At 39.1% G+C, this 21830-nt stretch overlaps 1 protein-coding gene across 3 annotated transcripts in view; it reads right to left on the reverse strand.

Annotated features, from left to right (window-relative positions):
• Window positions 1–21830, reverse strand: part of ttc39a (tetratricopeptide repeat domain 39A) — a 57293-nt gene that overhangs the window by 19374 nt on the left and 16089 nt on the right. For 2 of the 3 annotated variants that reach the window (XM_015356773.2, XM_015356772.2), the window contains exons 3-5: window positions 16895–16999; window positions 8292–8423; window positions 34–86 (exon numbers count right to left, since the gene is read on the reverse strand). In XM_015356773.2, the coding sequence (XP_015212259.1) occupies window positions 34–86; window positions 8292–8423; window positions 16895–16999 (290 nt within the window). Of the gene's footprint in view, window positions 1–33; window positions 87–8291; window positions 8424–16894; window positions 17000–19277; window positions 19498–21830 lie in introns of those variants that run through there. The other variant, XM_006635037.3, reaches the window with a different exon arrangement.

Genomic DNA, 21830 nt, shown 5'->3' on the forward strand with positions numbered 1-21830 from the left:
ATCATTTTAGAAAAATGTCCTTCATCCACTGACCTTCGGTGAACTGCTTGTTCATGAGGCTGTTGAAGGAAGGTTTTTTGCGGAATCTGAAATAGAAACACAATGTGTCAGAAAATGCTATCTACAAGCCTGAGAGAACTGTTGAAGCCCTGGCACTGTTCACACAAATGTCACTTCTCTCACTCCCACATGACAAAGAACTGGATTCTCCTACGAGTGGCTGATCTGCTTAATGTGGCAAGACAGGTAATATTTCTGGGAAGCCATCTCCTCCTCCTGAGAGAGCTGGAAGCAATTTTTGTGATTGACTGTTTTAATGTAATGGGTATATTTATCCAAGCTATAGACTCTGATCAATAATATTAAGTAGGTGAGCACAAGCTGCCATCTAAAGTGACTTGTAGTCTCTTGTGAGTGAGCTATGCATCAGCTACTCTTGTTGAAGTTTATTAAAATTCAACCTCAGGTTTACACCTTGTCTTAAGGACTGTCACGCCCGACAGTCCTCCCCTAGAGGGCGCTCCACTACTCCTGTCATTAGTCCGGTGATTGTTGCTATGTTCACTAGGTACACCCTGTTATGTGCAATGTTATTTAAATTCTAGTTCCTCCAGTCCTCGGGGGCTCAACATTAGGGTACGGATGTTGCGAGGCCCGCCTAGCACCAGGATACCCAACATCCGTCTCCTGAGGGCATAGGCCTCATCCCCGACACCTCCCGTTTCCTGAGCCCGGGGTCTGGAGGAACTCTCCCCGTCATCCTAGGACCTCCATGTTTTCCATGTCTTCGTGTTTTCCTCCTTCCCGGGGATTTTAACCTTGTCGTGACAGAGGACGGATTTATTGTTGATGGACTCTTGGACTGTGCCATGACCTGCCTTTGGACCTGCTCTGATTTGGATGCCATTCTTTGTCACCCCTGCTCACTGTCTCATGGACTGTCGCTGTTATTCTGTGCACCATTAAACCCCTGTGTGTTCTTCCACACCACACCTCCTGTTTTCTCCAACTCTTACCACATCGCATAGGATCTACAACAAAACCCGACACGGACTGTGAATACAGGAAGAGTCTATAAAATGGTCATTTGCACTCCCAAATTAACAATGCAACAATCTTAACAGATCTTTGTGGAAAGTAGGCTGATCTGTGCTAAGCTGCACAAGTAAAAGAGGAGAGAGAATCTATTTCAGTGTGACGAATGTAAAGCTCCTTTCCAAATGTGAATCCAATGGGTTAGAAAAAGAGTATGTCAATATCCTGCCTTACACAATTACACTGTCTGCTTGAAGAAACAGATCTTGTATGCCTTGATTCTTTTAACCAACCAACATTTGCTTTAGGCACGCAAAGACTGAGAAGAAATAAACACAAACACAAACCAAATTCTAATTCCATTGAATCTATAATTCTGAGCCACAAGAAAAGAATACTCACCATGCCTAGAAGAAGCATATGGTATGGTAATTTCTGATTTCTCAAACATTGTTGACAACTAATTTGTCTCATAATTAACCACACCACTCCTTGTGCTTAACCAGCAACACATTCACAAAAGGTTTCTTCTCTCAGAAGTGCAATTGGGATCTGCAATCTGACAACCACCTACTGCAGTGGAAAATACATTACATGCATTAACAAAACGTTTACACCCACCTAGCAACATAAATTAAAACTCAAATATGGCCTTGCAGTCATATTTGACGTCACTGTGATGCTTAAGGGTGGCATGGTGGTATAATATTTAGCATTACTGCCTCATAGCGCTGGGGTCCTGGGTTTAACACTGGACCTGGGTTGCTATCTGAGTGGAGTTTGTAAATTCTCTCTGTGTTTGCGTGGGTTTCCTCTAGGTGCTCTGATTTCCTCCCACAGTCCAAAGACATGCTGGTATGTAAATTGGCCCTGCTAGGAGTGAATGTGTGTATGTGTGTTTGCCCTGTGATGGACTGGCAGCGCAACCAGAATGTATCCCACTTTGCGCCTGTTGCTTGCTGGGATAGGCTCCAGCTCCCCTGTGACCCTGAATTGGAAGAAGTGGTTAGAAAATGGATGGATGTGATGATTACTAGAAAGTGAAAAACATGCCAGTGGACACAAAGAAAATATTGAGAAGGTCCCCTTAATGTTCTCAAAAGAAACAAGCAACCCTTTGAGTAACATTATCTTTAAGGTTAAGGCCTTGTACTGAATTTCACACCAGTTAAAACTGATTTTCTGTCAGCTTTCAAATAATCATTCCACTTCCATATTTCTAATCCCTGAGAGAATCAAGAAAAAAACATCCTGAAGAAAGGGTTTTGTGATAAAAACTAAACTGCCTTTTGTCCTTCTCAGACAGTATCAGTTAGCAGTTTACACTGTTTGTCCTTTATTCTGTCTAGAATGTTTCACAGCATTCACAGCAGAGTGAGTGAGTTGAAAAAAGCATGTCTTTGATGTTGAATAATCTTAAAACTTTTCTTCAAAATCCTCAAATCCAGTTTCTTTCCTTTCTCTCCTCCATAATTGTGATTAAATGTAAATGACTAAATGTAAAAAAAAACTCCAATTTCCCAAACACCAAAGGGCAGTCTACAGTTTTCTGTTTGGCTTTTTGCCCTTTACGTCACTAAAACATATAATTAATTAAATTGATATATAAAATGTTACAAAATATTTATAAATATAAAATGCTGACTCTTTTCCAGAAAACATTTTAATTTTTTTAAATGAGAATTTGACCTTTATTGTTCGGTACTAGTATTCCATGAGATCATCCCTGTCCGGGTAGGATGTTATCATCTTAACACTAATGTTGTAAGTGGAATTTTAATGAATCCAACAAGAATGACTCTCAGAATTTCTGGATAAGAGTACATTTTGTCCTTGCACTAAGACTAATTCAAATATGCTGTTATTAGGGTTAGGGGAAATTTCCTGAGGAAACTTGCTGATTCTTCAACAAACTGAGCATTGTATGTGGCAGAGACAGGGGAATTCTCTTTATCAATGTGGGATTTCCACTGTATAATAAAGCTGTGAGTTCAGCCACAGGTACTGTACAGCAAGCTCAAAGACTGTGTAGCACCTGTGTTCTTCTCAAAGTTAGTCTGATTTTGGTTCAAGGGGTAAAACCAAGTGAAACCTGAGACAGACTCAAGCACTCAGACTCAGTGTGAATGGCACACATTGAAATAACAGAAAGCAGTAAGATTCAGCCAAAAACTGATCAGGAAAAGCCAGATTCAGAGGGCTTCTGTCCTCGCCTTATAAAACCATTTTAACATATTATCCAAATTACGCTGTCCTCCTCAGTCTTATAGAGTCATTGTGAAGTAAGAATATTGCTTAGAGATTTAGAAATTAATTTTTGCTTTCTGAAATACATACAATGTATATGTGTTGTCCAAGTAACAGAACAGCTTTAATTATGTATCACTGGTCTTTGAAACTGATAGGATTGCTTAGTAATAGGGTATTACATATTTTGTAATTCCTTGAAACTATTTCAAGCCTTTTATGAAAATGAACAATGCAAGCGATATTGGTACAATAGTAACTTTTTTTGTAAGGGTCTTTACCTTGAAAGTACAGGGTCCAAGAATCTAAACATGTCTTGGCTACAAACAATGTTACAGCCTGTAATTTTTTATTTCTGTGACCAAGGGGAGCAGCAAACCATCTGAGTGATATACAGTTGTAAATGTAGTTTCTCTGTAAATGATGGATTGTGGAGAAACTGAAGTAATGATAATTCTGTGTATTACTTGCTATATTTTTCAATGAAGAGGTCAGGTGATAAATTCTATTTTAATTAAAAAATGTGAGTAAAGAATATTTGAAACAGGCATGGTAGTAAAATTTCTTTCATCTCACTTGCTAGGTGAATCAGTTTCATTTCCTCCCACTGGACAGAACTTTATTTTTTAAAGACGTACAAATCTCAGCAAGCTTCAATCTCAAATCCCTCTCAGAAGAAAAAAACTGAATGAGTGCTTTCTGAAACTCCACTTCTCTGTATTTATAAAATACTTCTACACTTCAATGTCAGCAGTTCATTTTCATCCCAGCATACCAATGGACCTTTTTTAATTAACCTAGAGAAAGTGAAAACACAAAAATATTTTGGAAAACCTGCACATTGAGCAAGGAGTTTGGACTGAAGCAGTCAGCAGGTCTGATACTATGACTTCAATGCTATAAGACACAGTGCACACAAAGTAAGGGCCTTTGCGACATGAACCATCCCACTGACCCCTGTCCCTGCATTTCTGAAATAGTAAGGAAGCAACTATCATTGGCAGCACAATGCATGGGTTTACCCACTGGTATGTGGGGATACTGTATCTGGGAGAGCCTTCACAGATAGTCAGGAATCCAAGCACACATTCACCGCAAGAAGGCCTAAATACAATCACACTAAATAAATAGATTGGCTTTCATTTACATGAATGTTTCAGCTATGTTTTTTAAACAGCTATACGTCTTCTGTACAGGTTATAGTATTTTAAAATACTGGTGGGGCAACAGAAAGTGATGTATAATAGAATTTGAAAACCAGGGTCAGTGCTAGATTATGTGTCTGACAGCCTTTTGATGGGAGGTACAAAGAAAGAGTACATCTTCACTTTTTTGCTGTCTTGACCCTCTTTTTAATTTCTGGGTTCTCAGTATGTCCACCCTCATTTTATGATGGGGGGCAAAGTTTTTTTGGGGGAGGGCAATAGTGTCTTGTACTGGACCTAATAAGAACACCTTCTACACTCTATTGCTGAGTGGCGCTGAAATAAGAAAAGCATAGCTCTGGAACAGTACAGTACTGCAGCTTTCTCTTATACAATTCCCCTGCAGATACAATTGAAGCCTTTTCCCCGCAATCTAGCCCAGCCTACATTCAGCAGAGCAGGAAATGAGGAAGAAAAAGTCTAATTGATTTAAAAAAGGTCATGTGAACAGACATCACAACAAAACATGTGACTTCATGTTACAATACCACCCCTTGACTGTCTCTTCTCCCTAAGGCAAACACTGAATAGATGCAAAACCAAGGGGAATTTCTACACAATCGAGTTGGCATAGCTTGTCACATCTTTTTCTTGAAGTCAAGGCGAAATTGGAACGTGTTTGACAGTGCTCAGTAAACAAACATGTACAGTATTTGCAACTGGAAATTCACAGTTAATTTGACTAATTAATGAGTATGTATGGGTGCAAATTAAGGCTATGAGTAAAATTACATAAGCCTTAAGTTTCAGCTGGACCTTCAGTAGTATGGTGACATTTCTGATTGACTTACATGGCAACATTGCTGGATGTGCAAAATATTCCTATATACTGAAGTTCAATTAAAGTTGTTGTTGGATGTTTGAAGGGTATTTGCCAGTATCTATACCACCCTCCAATTCACAACTGGGAACTCACTGAAGCTTAGCAGATGTGAACCTGGCTAGAACTGTACCTGGATGGGAGACCTGGGAAAGCGAAGGCTGCTGCTGAAAGTGGTGTTAGTGGGGCCAGTAGGGGATGCTCTCCCTGCTGTCTGTGTGGGTCCTAATGCCCAAGTATAGTGACAGGGACACTATACTGTAAAAAGGTGCTGTCCTTCAGATGAGATGTAAAACCAAGGTCCTGGCTCTCTGCGTTCATTATAAATCCCAGGGAGTTTCTCAGAAGGAGCAGGGGTATTACTCTGGCATCCTAGCCAAATTCCCCATTGGCCTTTAAAAATCATGGCCTCCTAATAATCCCCATCTATCAATTGGCTTCATCACTCTGTTTTCCTCCTCACTGACAGCTGATGTGTGGTGAGCGGCGTACTGTGCGCACAATAGCTGCCGTTGCATCATTAGGTGGATGCAGCACAGGGAAGTCCCCATTAACTGTAAAGTGCCTTGAGTGGAGTGTCCAGAAAAGTGCTATACTGTATAAGGAATGGGCTGATTGGCCTCCTCTTATTTGGAACCATTCTTACTTTAAAACCTGGGTCCCTGCAGACTTTCTCATTTACTGTAAATGTAGATACCTACTGGTCTTTAAGCAAAATTTTGTAACAGGCTTGGGCATGGCTATCCCATCCTAGCCCTAGAAGGTTAATGTGTTTGCAGGTGTTAATTCCAGCTCATACATCTGCTTGTTGTTGGCTTAACTGGACAAATGTAACCTTCTCGTAGCTCTTCAGGTGCTGGTGCTTTAAAGAGCCCTAGAAAACTTGCAGACAAAATTTTGGTAGTGGTTATATTAAAGTAGTGCAACAACACAATTGTTCGCATTTGTAAAGTGTCAGGTAATAATAATAATAAGCTTTACACTTATATAGTGCTTTTCTGGACAATTCTAATTTAGTTGATATTCTTTTACACTTCAGTTATTGTCACTGAATTGTATTAAAAACAGAGTACTTGTAAAAACGTACTTAAACTAAGGTTAACAGAAAAGCATGGAACAGACAACAGAATCGGAAACTACTTTGAAGAACATTTAATCCTGCAAAAAAGAGGCATTTCTTTATTTCAAGGGTTGTGGAACCCTGGTTTTTCTCAAGCAACAGCCAGATGAGCACCTTGGATTAACTGACTGCCTACAACCAAACAGGATAAAAGGACCAAATGACCATTTGATTTTACTTTCTTATATCTGTGCTTCAACTTTAACTCTTTCAGATCTGCACCTGTGGCTGGAAGGTTCCCGGTTCAAATCCCGCGGCCGGCAGAGGAACTCTGCCATTGGGCCCCTGAGCAAGGCCTTTAACTCCAACTGCTCCAGGGGAGCCTTATAAATGGATGACCCTGCGCTCTGACCACAAGCTTCTCTCTCCCCGTCTGTGTATCTGTATGTCTCATGGAGAGCTAGCTGGGGTATGCGAAAAGTCAAATTCCTAATGCAAGAAATTGTATATGGCTAATAAAGTGATCTTATCTTTTAATTTAAGCAACAGTTCGATAGTTTACAGTCTGAATATTCTTTGTAGCAGACCAGTAGGCTGACTTTACTAATGATTACATTTACATTACACAGGTCTGGTTTATACAGTATACAGTATCTAACTTTATTTCATTCCACCGTGTTCCACTCTCTGTTTACACACCCACACACAACCTCCCTCAAACTGCTGCTAAGTCCAACCCCTCCTACTGTCTGCCTCATGTCAGCTCCTGCTTTGTCTCTGATACTCATCTGTACCCTACTACAAGCCTCTGAAACAGAGCCTGCCACAGCCTATTCACATCTATACTGTCTCCCTTCTATACAGTTATTTTCATTTGATTGCACCTCCATCGTCTGATGCTTACTAGGTCTTCCCATCTATGCCCAAGCTGACAAGTATTGTGATTCTACCTGGAAATCAGCATTTAGAGCACTGCTTGTCATAGACAGAGAGATTAAACAGCAACTAGAGTTTTCCTTCAAGTTCCCATGAGGATAGGGATATGATAGAGGTGGAGCCCATGACAATTCCTGAGGATAAAAATGGCTCAGCCCCATCCACTGGGATACATACTGTAAACCTGCCAAATGCACCTCATAGGATGCCAGGAGAAAGAGAGACCTGTCATTATGCATTATGGGGTGTTGATTCACTAGATATGTGTAGTAGCAGTGATTCACCTGTCTATCCTGTGGACCTTTAGAGTAATCTGTCTAACCATGCTGTAGAAACTTACTCAATTGGGCTTCTTCAGAAAGAAGTTTGACAAGATCCTTCTATAAATAATACTAGCTAAGCGTTATATAAAATTCGGTCTTAAGTAGTTCAATCAGTTGAGGTGCTAACTAGTAGCTCAGGCTGAGCCTTACAGTAAAGAAAGTGTTGTCCCATTTTATTATCCATTTAACCAAGATCCTCCAAGCATCATGAGTGCTACAGCGATTGGATGGACCCGATTTAGTCATGCTGTCTTCATCCTGACATTTACCAGCTGGTGCTTCAGAGCTCACAGTGTCAAACAGCGACTGGCTCTGACAGCTGGGGAGTAAAGTGTGTGCAGATCCTCATTTCTTAAAGCCTCCATAAATTGGTCCACTTGGGTCACAGTGGAATGCCTACCTGATCAACAAATTTCAATTACAAATTAGGTAATTATATACGCAAAAATGACTGAAAATTTCAAATGAAAATAATTGTAGTTGAAAAAGAAGACAGTTCTGATATGGAGTGTTTACCATTTACCTTACCTGGCATTATTTACAAAAGTCAATGTGATTAAAAATCCAATCAACAAAATAATGTAAACTCCTGAACACGTAATGATTTATTAAAACTATACATATTAGGCTGATATTGTACAGCACACAGATATCTGCCTTCATACCTTTGGCACACTGCCTGGGCATCTTTCATGGTGTTTCCTGCTTCTAGTATGTTCTGAGGATCAAAAGTCATCATTGCCTGCATCTGTAATATTGTGGCATATGTGAGGGAATGGTACATGCTTTCTTTGGTTCTGAAAGAGAAAAGGGAAGAAAAAAGCACATTAATGTTTTTTTTTACTGCTGTATAAAGCCATTTCTGTTCCATTATCTAGAACAGCTATTTTGGAATCACCTCTTTGTACCTTTTTGAGAGGCCTGTCTCTGCAGTGTCTATATCCAGAAAACAAAACAAGCTTTTGTTGAGTCAGTTTCTCTGGGAGTCACTCTCATCACAATGAAATTGACAAAAACACATTTTATAACGCAAACTGACAAACAAATACAATAAAAGGCACTTCTTTGGTCCTGTTTGGGGCTGTCTGACTTGTCATTTTTTGTTGTTGGGATTTGAACAACCTATTCCCAATCATGCCACAAGCTTGTAGAAGCAATAATATTTCAATCTCCGATCACATGGCTCAGAGAAACTGAAACTGGGGGGGATATACAGAACTTGTGAACTACACTGCTATATTATATTCTACTCCTTTCCTATTTTAAGATTCTGTTGTGTTGGGTTGAAAATCTCTATTGAATTGCACTCAATAACAAATCAAATTACTACCCCCACAGTCACTTACTGTACTGTATATTAACCAGGGCACTTGTGGAAACTGCTGCTGAATCAAGCAAATTAAAAGCAAATTAAATACATTTCTACAACAATGTCACATGCTATCCTTGTAGTTTGTGCGTATATCAGTCTTCCAGATATATCCTATTCTGTGAGCAAAATTAAGATTAAATCTCCTATTTCATGCTGTGTCTGGGTGCCCCGCAAAATAATACTATTGACAGAGCATTTAGTTTCAACACTACATGTTAACATTTTGCTCATATGAGCCATAGAACCTCTCAATTTTATTTATCTAGCTGATGTCTTGATAATCAGCAGTTAATTATTTAGTGAACTAGTAAAAACTCTCATTTCCTAGTTCTTAAGTAGCCTGATGAATCCAGCTCTAGTGCCTTGAATGCACAGCAATAAATTTAAATGGTCAATATGCTCGATCCTGAACCAGACCAGTGTGCAATATCAAACTCTGTAACATTTCAACCTGTCTTTATGTATTCGGGTCGATCACATGTCTTTTGTTGAGGAAGCAAGGAAAATAAATGAACCGTTGCTAAAACATTCCTAACTAAATTATTCCACTGATTCCACACAAAATCTGTGAGATATGGAAGTAACATATTTGAGTTGTTCAGAGAATTTCGGATTAAGTTCCAGAATATGGAGGTAGAATGCCTAATTTGAACTAAACCACAACTCTATTCAGTCTTATTTTTCATAAAATAAAATTGATTAGTCGTTAAATAATCTCTCAATCTGACAATTCAGAGTAGTAAGCATTAGCATTAGCATTAATGCAGCTGCTGCTAAGACAGATCATGACCCACATACTCATGATTCTTTTGAAACAGGTGTACAATGCTCATTGAATCTTGTGAAGTTGCTATGGCAACTCTTACTTCTACAATTGGTGTTTGGTAGCTGCATAAAGTGAAATTGTTATGTATTTCGCTTTTGTGTGGTCTGTCAGAATTGCTGCATAGGTAAAATAAACTGCTTACAAAGTGAAACAAAAACCATATGGAAATGTAAATCAGCATTAATAAAACAGTTTGCAGTGATAACAAATAGGTGTTCTTAAAATATGTTTGGGTTAAGCACAGCTCATAGGTGCTGAACTAGTTCTACATATTACTGTAAGAGAATTAAACAATCATGCATAACATTCAACAACAGCTGCCAGCAGCACTAGTCTTCAGCAGGTTTATACGAGTGGAACAGTCTGATGGCAGAGCTGAAAGTGATGTTTAAGCAAAGCACTACTGTTTATGTTTTGTGGTTTGCACTCCAGCTGTACATGAGGAAAACAGTTTAAATGGCCTTGCTACAAGTGCTAATGTAACAATTTCAGAACAGTTAGTAATCAAAATTATAATAAATTCCAAACTTTTTTCACTCTCGTATTTATCCTGCCAGTCAAAAAAGTATAAACCAGTAGAATATGAAGTCAAAGCCAGCAGTTTATAAATAAGATACGCAAACAAGATTATTGTTCTGAAGAAAAGGGGCTATTTTTGCTTTTATGATTGAATTTTTCAATTTCAGCACCACTTGGTTACATTAGATTTTGTTTGTCTCTTAGAAACAAACAGTCTTAAAAAATTCCAGACTTGAAGTTGACCTCTCTCATTCATTAATAAACTCAGTGGGTATGCACATGGATTTTGTTTGATTGAAAATGTATTTACATAATTTCTTGCTTGTGTCAGTAAGGAAAGAAGGAAGTCTGTTGAAAAAAATCATTTAAAATTGTACTGTAGGTTTCATCAGTTTGAGAATGTGAATAACAATTACAAGTTTAGGATGAGACAAAAAACATTAAGAATCATGGAATGTTTTGAGAAGTGCTGCCACTCAAATCTTATCAGCTGGAAAAGCTTCAGCGTCTGTTCATCCTAGTAGTTCCAGAAGATCTTCAGAACCTTTACCTGAACAAGCCTAAACAAACCTGAATGTACTTTGAGAAAGCAACTTACATTTTCTGTATGTACTGGAGGAGCAATTCAAAAAGCACATGATAACAGCAGACAACAAGATTTCATGGTCTTCCAACTGAAAATAAAAATGTGTTTCCAGGTTTGATGATATTTCAAAATGTCAAAGTAGTAACAAAGTTTAATTTTTAAACTTACATGGGTTCTCAGTAACTTAACACCCATTTTAAAGGAAACTTGCTGTTCTTGCTCTAGTGTTCATCTGAATCCACCTTTCTCACATACAAAGCTTGTACTATACTCCTTTTACTCCTTGTCAGTTCCCCTCTTGTTGGCTTTTAGATCTCTATTGCACTTCATATACTTTTGTCTATTAGGCTAAATGCAGAGTTAGTAAGATAGAAAAATCTACATGAATATATTTTTAACTAACTACAAGTTCAAAATTTGTATTCTGAAGACAGAGTTGGCAGAAGACCCACCTAGAAGACGAGCTAGGCCATGTGGAATCTTCAGTAGCTAATAATTACTCTGACAAACACTTAATGATTTTCAAATCATTATCAACATTGAAAACATCGACTTTTGTGTATTTAAACAAAGTGCAAGGCTACTTGGAACGCACAGTGATTACAGCATGTTTATTTGTCATCAGAGTCAAATTTATGATGATGGTAAAACAAAAATTTAGGGAAGTTGTTTTATTTATATCATGACATTACTAACTTGTCACCGTATGTGTTTATTGCAATGGGAATCCATATCCAGACTTTATATACTGTATGTGTGTGCCCATCCATCCAACTATTATTGGAAAGTCACTCTTTTTGGCAAAGGTAGCAGCAATCCATCACAGGGCTGAAGGAGTGCCTACACTCTGTACAAGATGCCACTCAATCACAGGGCATACACACATGCTGGACGTCTTTAGAGATCCCGGTGAATCTAGCCAGCAAGTCTTTGGGTCATAGGAGGAAACTGGAGCAACAAGACAAAACTTATGTGGAAATGTTCATCTGACTCACAGAGCTCGTTTCCACAGAGCAAACCCAAACAGAAGGTATTCCAAGCCAGAATTAAAACCCTGTACCCAAGAGCATGAGTCCCATAAATGAGTCAGCAGTGCTAACTGTCACTCAGATACAGTATAAGCCCATTGGTCATTAAGATATTCCAATCACTCTGAAAGCATGTATTAGAATTATAAGTTTCTATACAGACCATCCATCCATTTTCTAACAGGGGAGCAGGGGAGCCAGATCCTATCCCAGCCAGCAACTGGTGCAAAACAGGATATACACTGGAGAGGATACCAGTCTATCATAGGGCATACACAGACACTACAGGGCCAATTTTCCCAGAAGCTAGGTAGTCTACCTGTATATTTTTAGACTATGGGAGGCAACTGGAGCATCTAGAGAAAGCCCACATGAACACAAGGAGAACATATTCTATGTAGATAGCACCACAGGTCCAGAATTGTGCCCAGGGAAACAGTGCTGCAGAGCAGCAATGCTAATTACTATTTCTATCCAGAACGATCCTTCTAAATACTGTACAGTACACGCTGGGTGAAAGAAAATTAATTCTGGTTGTTTCTTCTTTCTCAATAGGTATTGCTCCATCTGCATGCAAAATGATACTTTTCCATGAACTGTGTGCAGGCTAGGGGGGGGGGTTCATCTTTTCCTTTTGTTTGCCCAGCAATACTTTGATTATCGCTTATAAAGGAAACAGAGCTCTTTGTGTGGAGGAACATCTGATAGTTGCTCTGGAGACACTATAGTTCCACATGACAGTATGCTGTGGCACTGCCAGCTCAGGCTGGATGAGTACGTGAGAAGGGAACAAACAGAAAAGTAAAGGAGGTTCTTCTGGACTGCCAGTGGCATCCATATGGCTTTGAAAGTGCTCTCTTAGCGACACTGAGAATCTACAGCAAGACACACTAGATTCAAACCATGGCAGAACGATAAAATTGCCATAATTATACAGTATTTAAGGGTCACAAGCTTTTTCTTTGCACGGTAGGGAACCACAGCAAGATCACATGACTCACCAATCACTATCTTTGTCATCAGGTAATTTTTGCAGTAGACAGTAGTACCTGATAAATGCCATAAAAATGTAGCTCAACACAACCACACTACAAAAAGCTATCCTTACAAAACAATTCGATCTGGTGATATGCCTACTGTGGCCATCAAAGGGACGGAGATGAATAGCTATATATTTTGTTTTCAGTTGTGCAAAGCAAATAAACAAATTTGATCACAATAAATCCTTGGCCTCTTGGTTTGATTGCATATCCAACTACCTTTACTAACTTAGTGATGCATGATAATTCTTTTCTTGCAGTAACTTGTAGGGCCTGTCAAAAGAGATTTTCAACTTATTTGAAAAGAACTAGTGAAAGTCCAAGTGGATGTTTTCACTCTCAACTCATAACACAAGAGAACAAGAAAGTAAAATAATAAGCAAGAAGACAAATTTGTGACCGCACTCGGGTGTATGTCACATCTCAGCTGTGGGATGTGTTTTATTGAACAGCTTTAAGAAACAGCCATGGAAAGTTCTTGAATGAATGCAAAATAAATTTGTGTGAAAAGCTCCTTCTTGTTAGTAACTTTTTAATATGAAAAAAACTATCATTATTAAGCCATTATTTGCTTCGTGATTCAGGATAAGATATACACATATGAAATTCTACATAATAGTTTGTTTGCTTTATGAAAACCTTTTGAAATTAAAATTTTATATCCATTCTGGAAAAAGAATTTAGGATAAGTAACCTCTGGAGAAGCGTTTAAATAATTGCCACCTTTAAACAACAAATACACAAGTGGTGCATTAACCTTCTCAGAATAAACATTGGAAATACATGTGGCATTAATGTAACATCCTCAGAGACAAATCAAGTTAAACAGTTAAAACAAGTGACTATTTTCTAGACTCATTGTACATACACCTCATTGCAGTCCATATTCAGATTCCTATATCATCTGGTTTTGAAAATGAACCATGTCATATCAACTTTATTCTCCTTGAGAACTGAACATCAGGACAAACACAGCCCCCAGCCATCCCAGGTGTCTGAACAGCTTCTCTGTCAACCTCGTTCAGCTTCACAGACAGCCCCTCTCCTTATATAACACAGCCCTTGAGAACAGCTCCCCACCCTGTCTATGCAGCAAAGCTGGGAATGGGGTGGGGCCACACTGTAATTTAGAACAAAAAAATAAGCAAAGTCACGGGCTGTCAAGCTGCAAGTCTGAACAGTCAGCAGTAAGGCAATACCCACTCACTGCACAAGCTGTGTCTCATCTATCTTGTTGGCAGAATTTGTGCAACTTGTGTTTATATACAGGTATACTGCATGTCCTATATGAGCTATATGTCCTATATAAAAATAACCAGACAGAACTCCACCATTCTAATATCAGATACCTTAAATACTGTAGCTAGTCCCCTAAAGACTACATCATTGTGCTCTAACTTGAATCTATGAATTGGCTACATTACTCTGCTCTCCTCCCCACTGATAGCTGATGTTTGGTGAGCGTTCTGGCGCACTATGGCTGCCGTCGCATCATCCAGGTGGATGCTGCACATTGGTGGTGGTGGAGGGGAGTCCCCATTACCTGTAAAGCGCTTTGAGTGGAATGTCCAGAAAAGCGCTATATAAGTGTAAGCAATTATTATTATTAATTATAACTTATAGAAATTAGGGTCTTCTTTGTACTTCTATCGAGCAGAACATTCTAGCCACATTGTTATGTATTTGATCCTTTTTTACCCATACACTACAAGCAAACAACAAAAGGTCTAAAGCACAGGTCTAAAAAAAAACTTTCTAAGTGTTTCATCATCTAGTGATTTTCATCTTAAACGAAAAATTGTAAGTCTAAAGGGAACCAACCTATAACAATCTCTACCACACTGCAGTTCAGAACGTGATATATCATTGCATGATCATTTTATACACCAAAACATCTCCATACTGCCAAATTCCCTAAACTCTGTCCTCTCAATATAGCCTTCGGAGTCACTAAAGATGCCTCAAAGAAGCTGTAGCACAAGAAAGGAAAGGGACTGTACTGATATGTTATGGCCCTTCTTGCATCTGTGAAAACACTTCAAACATCAATGAAGAAACATTTTATGCTGGAAACAATATAGGCAAAAAACAGTACTGTAAAGCTACACGCAGTATATTCATAACGTTTATCCTTGGTCCTCTATCCTTGACCTTGTATTACTTTATTACACTGTAAAGCTAACTTTAACTACCAGGTAGACATATACATGTGTGATATTATAACTAAATGTGAGTCACATATAATTAATACAATGTGCTGTACTATACAATTATTGTTAGGGGCTCAGAAATATACAAAAATCTGATTTTGTTTCTCGCTTGATTTACTGTGTAACTTAACCACTAAACAAAAAACAACTTCAACACATTCCAAACTCTCCTGGAGTGTGACAAATCCTACTTATTCCGTTGCAAGTATATAAACCGACCTGAGAGAGTTTTAAATAAATCCTTTACTTTTCTGCTGGTAATGAGTGTGAATGGGTGTCAGTAAGCGAGAGAGGCAAAAAAACAGGGAGACAAAAAAAGAAATGGACACTTTTACTGCTACAGCTTTAGGAAAAACTCAGATTTGATACAGTATATTGGGCATAATGAAATGTAACTTGGTGTAATGTGATTCCTGACAGACAGTCCTCTTGGGCAGTCATTGTGTAAGAATGAGGAATGACCAATAACACCTTAGATCTGCCAATGTGCGGGCTTGAAAAGGAAGCAAACTGGGGCAATGTGCATACTGGGCCATGTAGACAAAATTCTTTGCTTAGCCAATCTCAGCACAACAAAAACTGTTTTAAGGCACTAATCATAGTGTTGTTCCTTGTAAAAAGCTCACAGATGGAATTTAAGACAAATTTAATTTAACACATTTTATGAGCTTGGGCTCATTCTTTGGGCTACAAACAAAAGTGTTGTACTGGATTTGTGGGAGATCGGCATGTTCGAAAATCTCACAACTACAGTATTTCACTATAAACACGGGGCTCATGCTATACTCAGAGATGCCTTGGGGTTTTTTACTAAAAAGGGTGGCAGCATTAAGAACTATTAAGCACAAGATTTTCATCAAGGTGGGATGCACAGTGGTTAGCATTGATGCCCTGCAGAGCTGCAGAACTGGGTTCCTGGGTTCAGTTCTAGATCTGGGGTACTATCTGCTGGAGTTTGTATGTTCTCCCTGTATTTGCATTGGGTTTCCTCTCACAGTCATACTGTCTCATAGACATAGTGCTAGGTTAATTGGCTTCTGGGAAAATCAGCCCTGCTGTGAGTGAGTGTGTGCTTGTTTGTCTCTGTCCTGCGATGGACTGGCATCCCTTCCAGGGTGTATCCTGCCAGCATTAGGAGCTATTAAGCACAAGAGTTTCATCAAGGTGGGCGGCACTGTGGCACAGTGGTTAGCATTGATGTCCTGCAGACCTGGGTCCCTGGGTTCAATTCCTCGGAGGCTACTGTATCTGTGTGGATCTGTATGTACTGTACTCCCTTTGTTTGGGGGGATTTCCTCTGGCTGCTCTGATTTTCTCCCAAAGTCCAAGCACATACTGGTATGTTAATTGTATTCTGGGAAACCTGGCCCTGGTGTGAGTGTTTGTGTATTTGTGTCGGTATGTCTGCCCTGTGATGGACTGGTATTCCGCCCAGGGTGTATCCTGCCTTGCTCCCGTTGGTTGCTATGGCTTCCATGCGGCCCTGTATTGACTGAAGCAGTTAGACAATAGATGGATGAAATTTCAGCGATGTGCCTAGAGTTTCAAAAAAGACAACACCCAAAAGACAACACTGCCACAACCCCGTAATTTGACAAAACACGTAAGGGAATTTGTGAGGACTAATCCAAAGATAAAGATTTCATGCAAATGATAAAAAACACATGATGCCCCCCTCCCTCCTTACTTGGACTGAAGCCGAGTTAATGCCTCCTCAAAGTCGTTTCTTAGGAAAAGGTCCAGAGCACCCATACAGTCTTCCAGTGCAACTGACAGGTCCGACTTCTGTGACCTGGAAAACAAGAACGGCATCAGCATGGAGGTATTTAATGCATGTGATTAGGATATATTCTCCTCCATCTTCTACAGTCCTAGCACAGCATTCGTACAGTAGTCATTTGCTGCATTAAGGACACCAGCAATAGCAAAGACAACTCTTGTTTGAATATAGAATGGAGGATTAAAGTTCTTGCACACAAGTCTCAAGGAATTTTTTTATGCTCAGCACACACCATGGTATAGTACACACCAATGTCTACATGAACACAGTAGGTGTTCAGATATTCACTAACTTTGCTCTCCCAACAATTAAAAGCTTTGATGGAAGATAGTAGGGCAATTTGGGCAGTTTTTGAGTCAGTTATGTGTGAACTGTATGTATGAAGTGTGCTAGGTACTACTTCACCATAGATCACAATTTGTACATCTTTACAATAGCAAAGGAGCTCAGGCCAGTTGAGATCAGAATTAACATGGTCGCAAAACCTTGCAATAACACATGCTGGTATTGCAACTGGTTGTCACCGCACTTCTAATGTCACAAGTGTCAGTGAGATTTTTTTCTTGTTACAGAGTCTAGTCCTCAATTTCACTTTTAATGCTCTGTTTTCTTCTTTGAAGTACTATATGTCAGAACATAAAGTTTTAGAGTTTTATTTAGATACCCAAAGACTCCACCTTTTCCATGTACCTGAATTGAAAACGTAGTGAAATAAAAAAAGAGATAAGCAGCTTTTTCTCCATTATCCCCTGGCTGTCTGTATTATACAATGACTAAATGATGCACACTTGGTATAATTTGACTAATCCATACAGTTTTTGACAAAAATGCCAAATTAAATCAGTTTATAACCTTAGTCGGACAACAGACAAAGCCTATGTTTCATATAAACAGGCCTTTTCTCTGAAGGAAGTTGAAACCTTTTCGTCAACATAACATTTCTGCTTCTCTGGCTCATTGCTATGATCTATAACTATCATGGGAGGACTTGAGCATTGCATGGAATTATTACACTGATAAATAAACTGCAGCTTCTGTGAGGTGTAAAGCAAGGATGTCACAAATGCTCAATTATTGTGCAGCTTTCAAAGTGATTAATGATCACTATGAGTTCAGCAGCTGCGTCACATTCGCTTCAAATTAGCTCAATTACTAGCAGCTGGTTGTAAGGGAGAATACAGACCGTGTACAGAGAAGGCCTGGACAGTTAATCAGAAGATCACTACAGACAACGACACTGAGCAGAGTACCCAGCACAGTCCCTGGTGCATACAGAATCCATATTTCACCAAATACATATCATTCATATAAGCTGCGTGCACAACGAGAACATTATTTTATAAACCAACAAATCCTAATTCTATTGAGGGCCACTGAAGAAAGAAGTGACTGTTTCGTCCTTTTGCACATTAGCCCATTTCTCCCAGAAGAAATCCAGTGATTTTCTGACAAGCTCCTCCTCAGGGAGCTTCACAGAGATGAGACAATCTTTCTTGCTGCTTTGATTTTTTAACTTCTTTATTCCTTCTCAGCCAGCTTCCAACTTTTCTAAATGGGTACCTTTTCCACAGAATTTGACCAGTATAAATCGAAACAAATCTCAATGAAGATGGGCTGCATGCATTTTATTTCAGTCCAGCACAATGCATTTTTAACGTATTCAGTGTAACACTGGTTATGAGTGTAGTGAATGTGGTCACATTATTCGCAGTAGTTGTGCTGTTACAATCATTTTAGAATATAGGGAGGGTCATTCTGAATTAACTGCCAGGCAGAATAAATCCAAGGGTTTAAGTAGGTTTTGAAAATAATGCTACAATGATGCCCACAACAGACTTCTTTGTACTGTACTGTACTGTACTGAGTAGCACCATACTGTATATCACATTACATTGCAAAACAAAAGTCAGCAGTTCTCTGAAATTTTCAAATCTCTAAAGGGCAATTTGCAAAAACAGTAAGATCATTCCTCTGACACACAGCCTTCTTTATCCCGGCTTCGGCAGTGATACTGTGTAATCATGTTATTGTCATCGGAACATTTTTTGAATGAAGAAAACACACAAAAGCCACGCAGACTGGCGCACTTTTTTAAGCACATGCACACGATAAAGATCACTGCATCGTTGCACTAACCCCTCCGAAGCCAAACTAAACCCGAAAAAGAATACGTTGAATACGTTTAAGTTGAATTTTTTGTATCCAGAGGGAGCATTAACGAGACACAAGGGCACAGAAACATCTGTGCACGTTTTCACACGGATGGATCCAGTGGTACCTGCACTCTTACCCGTTGGAGAGAGTCTCTGCTTCCCCTGACATTTTCATCTGGCAGAGGTGGAGAGAGCGGAGTCTGCCCCTTTCACAACAGGCAGTTTTCTACAGCTCGCTGAAGATCGCAGGCCCTTCTAAATGAGAAGGATTTCCCAGTTGGCCTGAGAGGCAAGCACGCAGGAGGGGAAGAACACAGTCTAATAAGATTGGGATGACTATCACACTGGGAAACTAAGCATATGCAATCTCAGGCCCCCCCCCTTCCCTCAGTCTGCTCTGTGCTCTCCCCACCATTGCACTTACACAGCGCTCACTGCAGAGGATAGTGCTTACTGATTGGGTGATGCACTAGTGACTAGGCAGTAGGACTGGAGTCAAATAAAAATCTGAGCCAGATATTCATTGGAGATAGTGACTCCTGTGGCAGCACATCCCTTTGGTAACTCTGATTAACCCTGGCAGCGAGCTGTTGGAGTATAAGTCCTCTTAATTATGATGGAAAAATAAATACTAAATATTGCAGATTTCCACTTCACTGACTGCAGCAACTCGACTCCCAGAAAGCTGCCAGAAAACTGAAATGTGAATGAGGCTATTTTCTCAAAGCTTGTAAATTTGAGAACACAACTAACGTACAGTCACAATGACGTATATTGTATCTATTTATACACATCTTGCCTTTGCACTTAGAGTGAAAGGCAACCAAGGGAAACAAATGTCCTTGTGATCTGTGATTTGTATTACAAACATACCATCTGAGTCTTAAGTCTTCCGATCAATCGTTGCCATATACTGTTATATACAGTATGTGTACAAACAAAGGTCACAAAAACAAGCTACTCTCCTCCCTCAATGGAGTTCTGTGGAAGTATGAACTATTAGATTTATTTAGAAACAGTCACATTCACGTACTCGCTCACAGACTGATTCCATGGACATAAACACATACTTCAGGAATATGCAGCACATTGTAAAATTTGGTGTTTGCAAAACAGTGATCCCAAAAATACCCTTTTCTGTATGAAAAGTACCTAAAAAATGCATTTCCTTAGATACAAGTTCCAAAATCTGTAACAAAAAGTTCTCTTCTATATTATTTTGCTCTTTATAGGATTTTCCTAGAATTCCAGCAATGTGTTTTTTCACTTTTTAGTAACAAAATGTATGTTTCATGCTTTTTAATCTCTGTGGAAGAAATGGGAAATGAAATGCAAAATGATGAGAGAACCCTAAACAGTGTCCAGTCATCTTCATATAAGCAGCCTTGACATAAAGTCAACATGTAGTCCAGAAGTATAAGGTGTCTTTTGGCCTTTTGTATCTAACAGGGCTTGACACAGACGCTCATAAAGAAGGTTTAGTGAAAATGTGGCTTACAGAAGTCTGCTCTGTAACAGTAGCACATAATGATTATCCCAGAACTCTGAATTCTAATGTGTGGTACAGAATCAGGAGAAACCAATTAGACACACGATGACTCTCTCTCCTGGGATACAGGCAGTCCTTGCATTTACTGTCAAAAACCTAGAAGTTTCCCATTCGTTTTGCCAGACACCATGTGTTGCACTGATTAATATCCATCCCTAGGGGTAGCTAGTTTATTAATGGATTATTATTGAACTGCATTTGTTAAAGGAAACCATTGCAATTTGATAGTTTACAGTCTGAATTTGATCAGAACAATTGCCGTCATTTTCTTTCTGCAGTGGGACTGCTATTGGGATTTCTAATAAAGCAGCACTTTGCAACAGTTTTGTAACAGTGCATGCAGCATTAACGGGAAACAGTATATAATACACATAATCAGTCTGATTATTATAGTCTTACTGTGTAATGAACAGTCAGAAAAACCTAATTCTATCATGAGAGCTGCCTGACACAAAAGGCTAATTTAGAAGTGTTTTCTGGTGATTTAGTTCTGGACTTCTAAGTTAATCACCAGATGCACGGGCTTGCTGCTTGACCTCGTCAGATCTTACAGTAAAGCAGGAATGGGAGACTTCTAGGGGGAAACGAGAGAAATTCTTCTCTCTGGACAAAAACAAGCTACCGCTAGGTACTGTCTTAAAGAATTGCTGATACAGTATGTAAACATTATGTTTGTTAAAGGGTTTATGGCACTCTCCATAAAAGTCATATTCTAGTGCATCAGTCACAGGTTAATACGTTTGGTCTGCAAAGCACTGTTCTAAGTAGTTTCAGAAGCCAAAGATTTGTTTTGTCAAGGAGCTTCATCAAAAGACATGGTCATGAATTCAAGATATCATGAATTAACAGAGGTGTTCATATAAGGCAATATACAGTATAAGGCAATATGAGGCAGTTGCTGGTGTCACACACAAGATTATTCTGTTTCAAATCACAGAAGCAGACATGCTATGAATTTGTAGTATACTTCTCTTTTGCACATGACCCTGTAGTTTGTAAAACCTAAAAATTGTATATGTGCTTTAATTGGAATATGATTCGATTACTTAGCCATTTGCACTAGTAAGAAACTGAGGTCAAATGATCTTCAGAACAAGAGTGATTAGTAGTCGAGTACTTGATATCAGAGATAATATCTGAG

This window comes from Lepisosteus oculatus, chromosome 9, assembly GCF_040954835.1.
Source record: "Lepisosteus oculatus isolate fLepOcu1 chromosome 9, fLepOcu1.hap2, whole genome shotgun sequence".
NCBI lineage: Eukaryota > Metazoa > Chordata > Actinopteri > Semionotiformes > Lepisosteidae > Lepisosteus > Lepisosteus oculatus.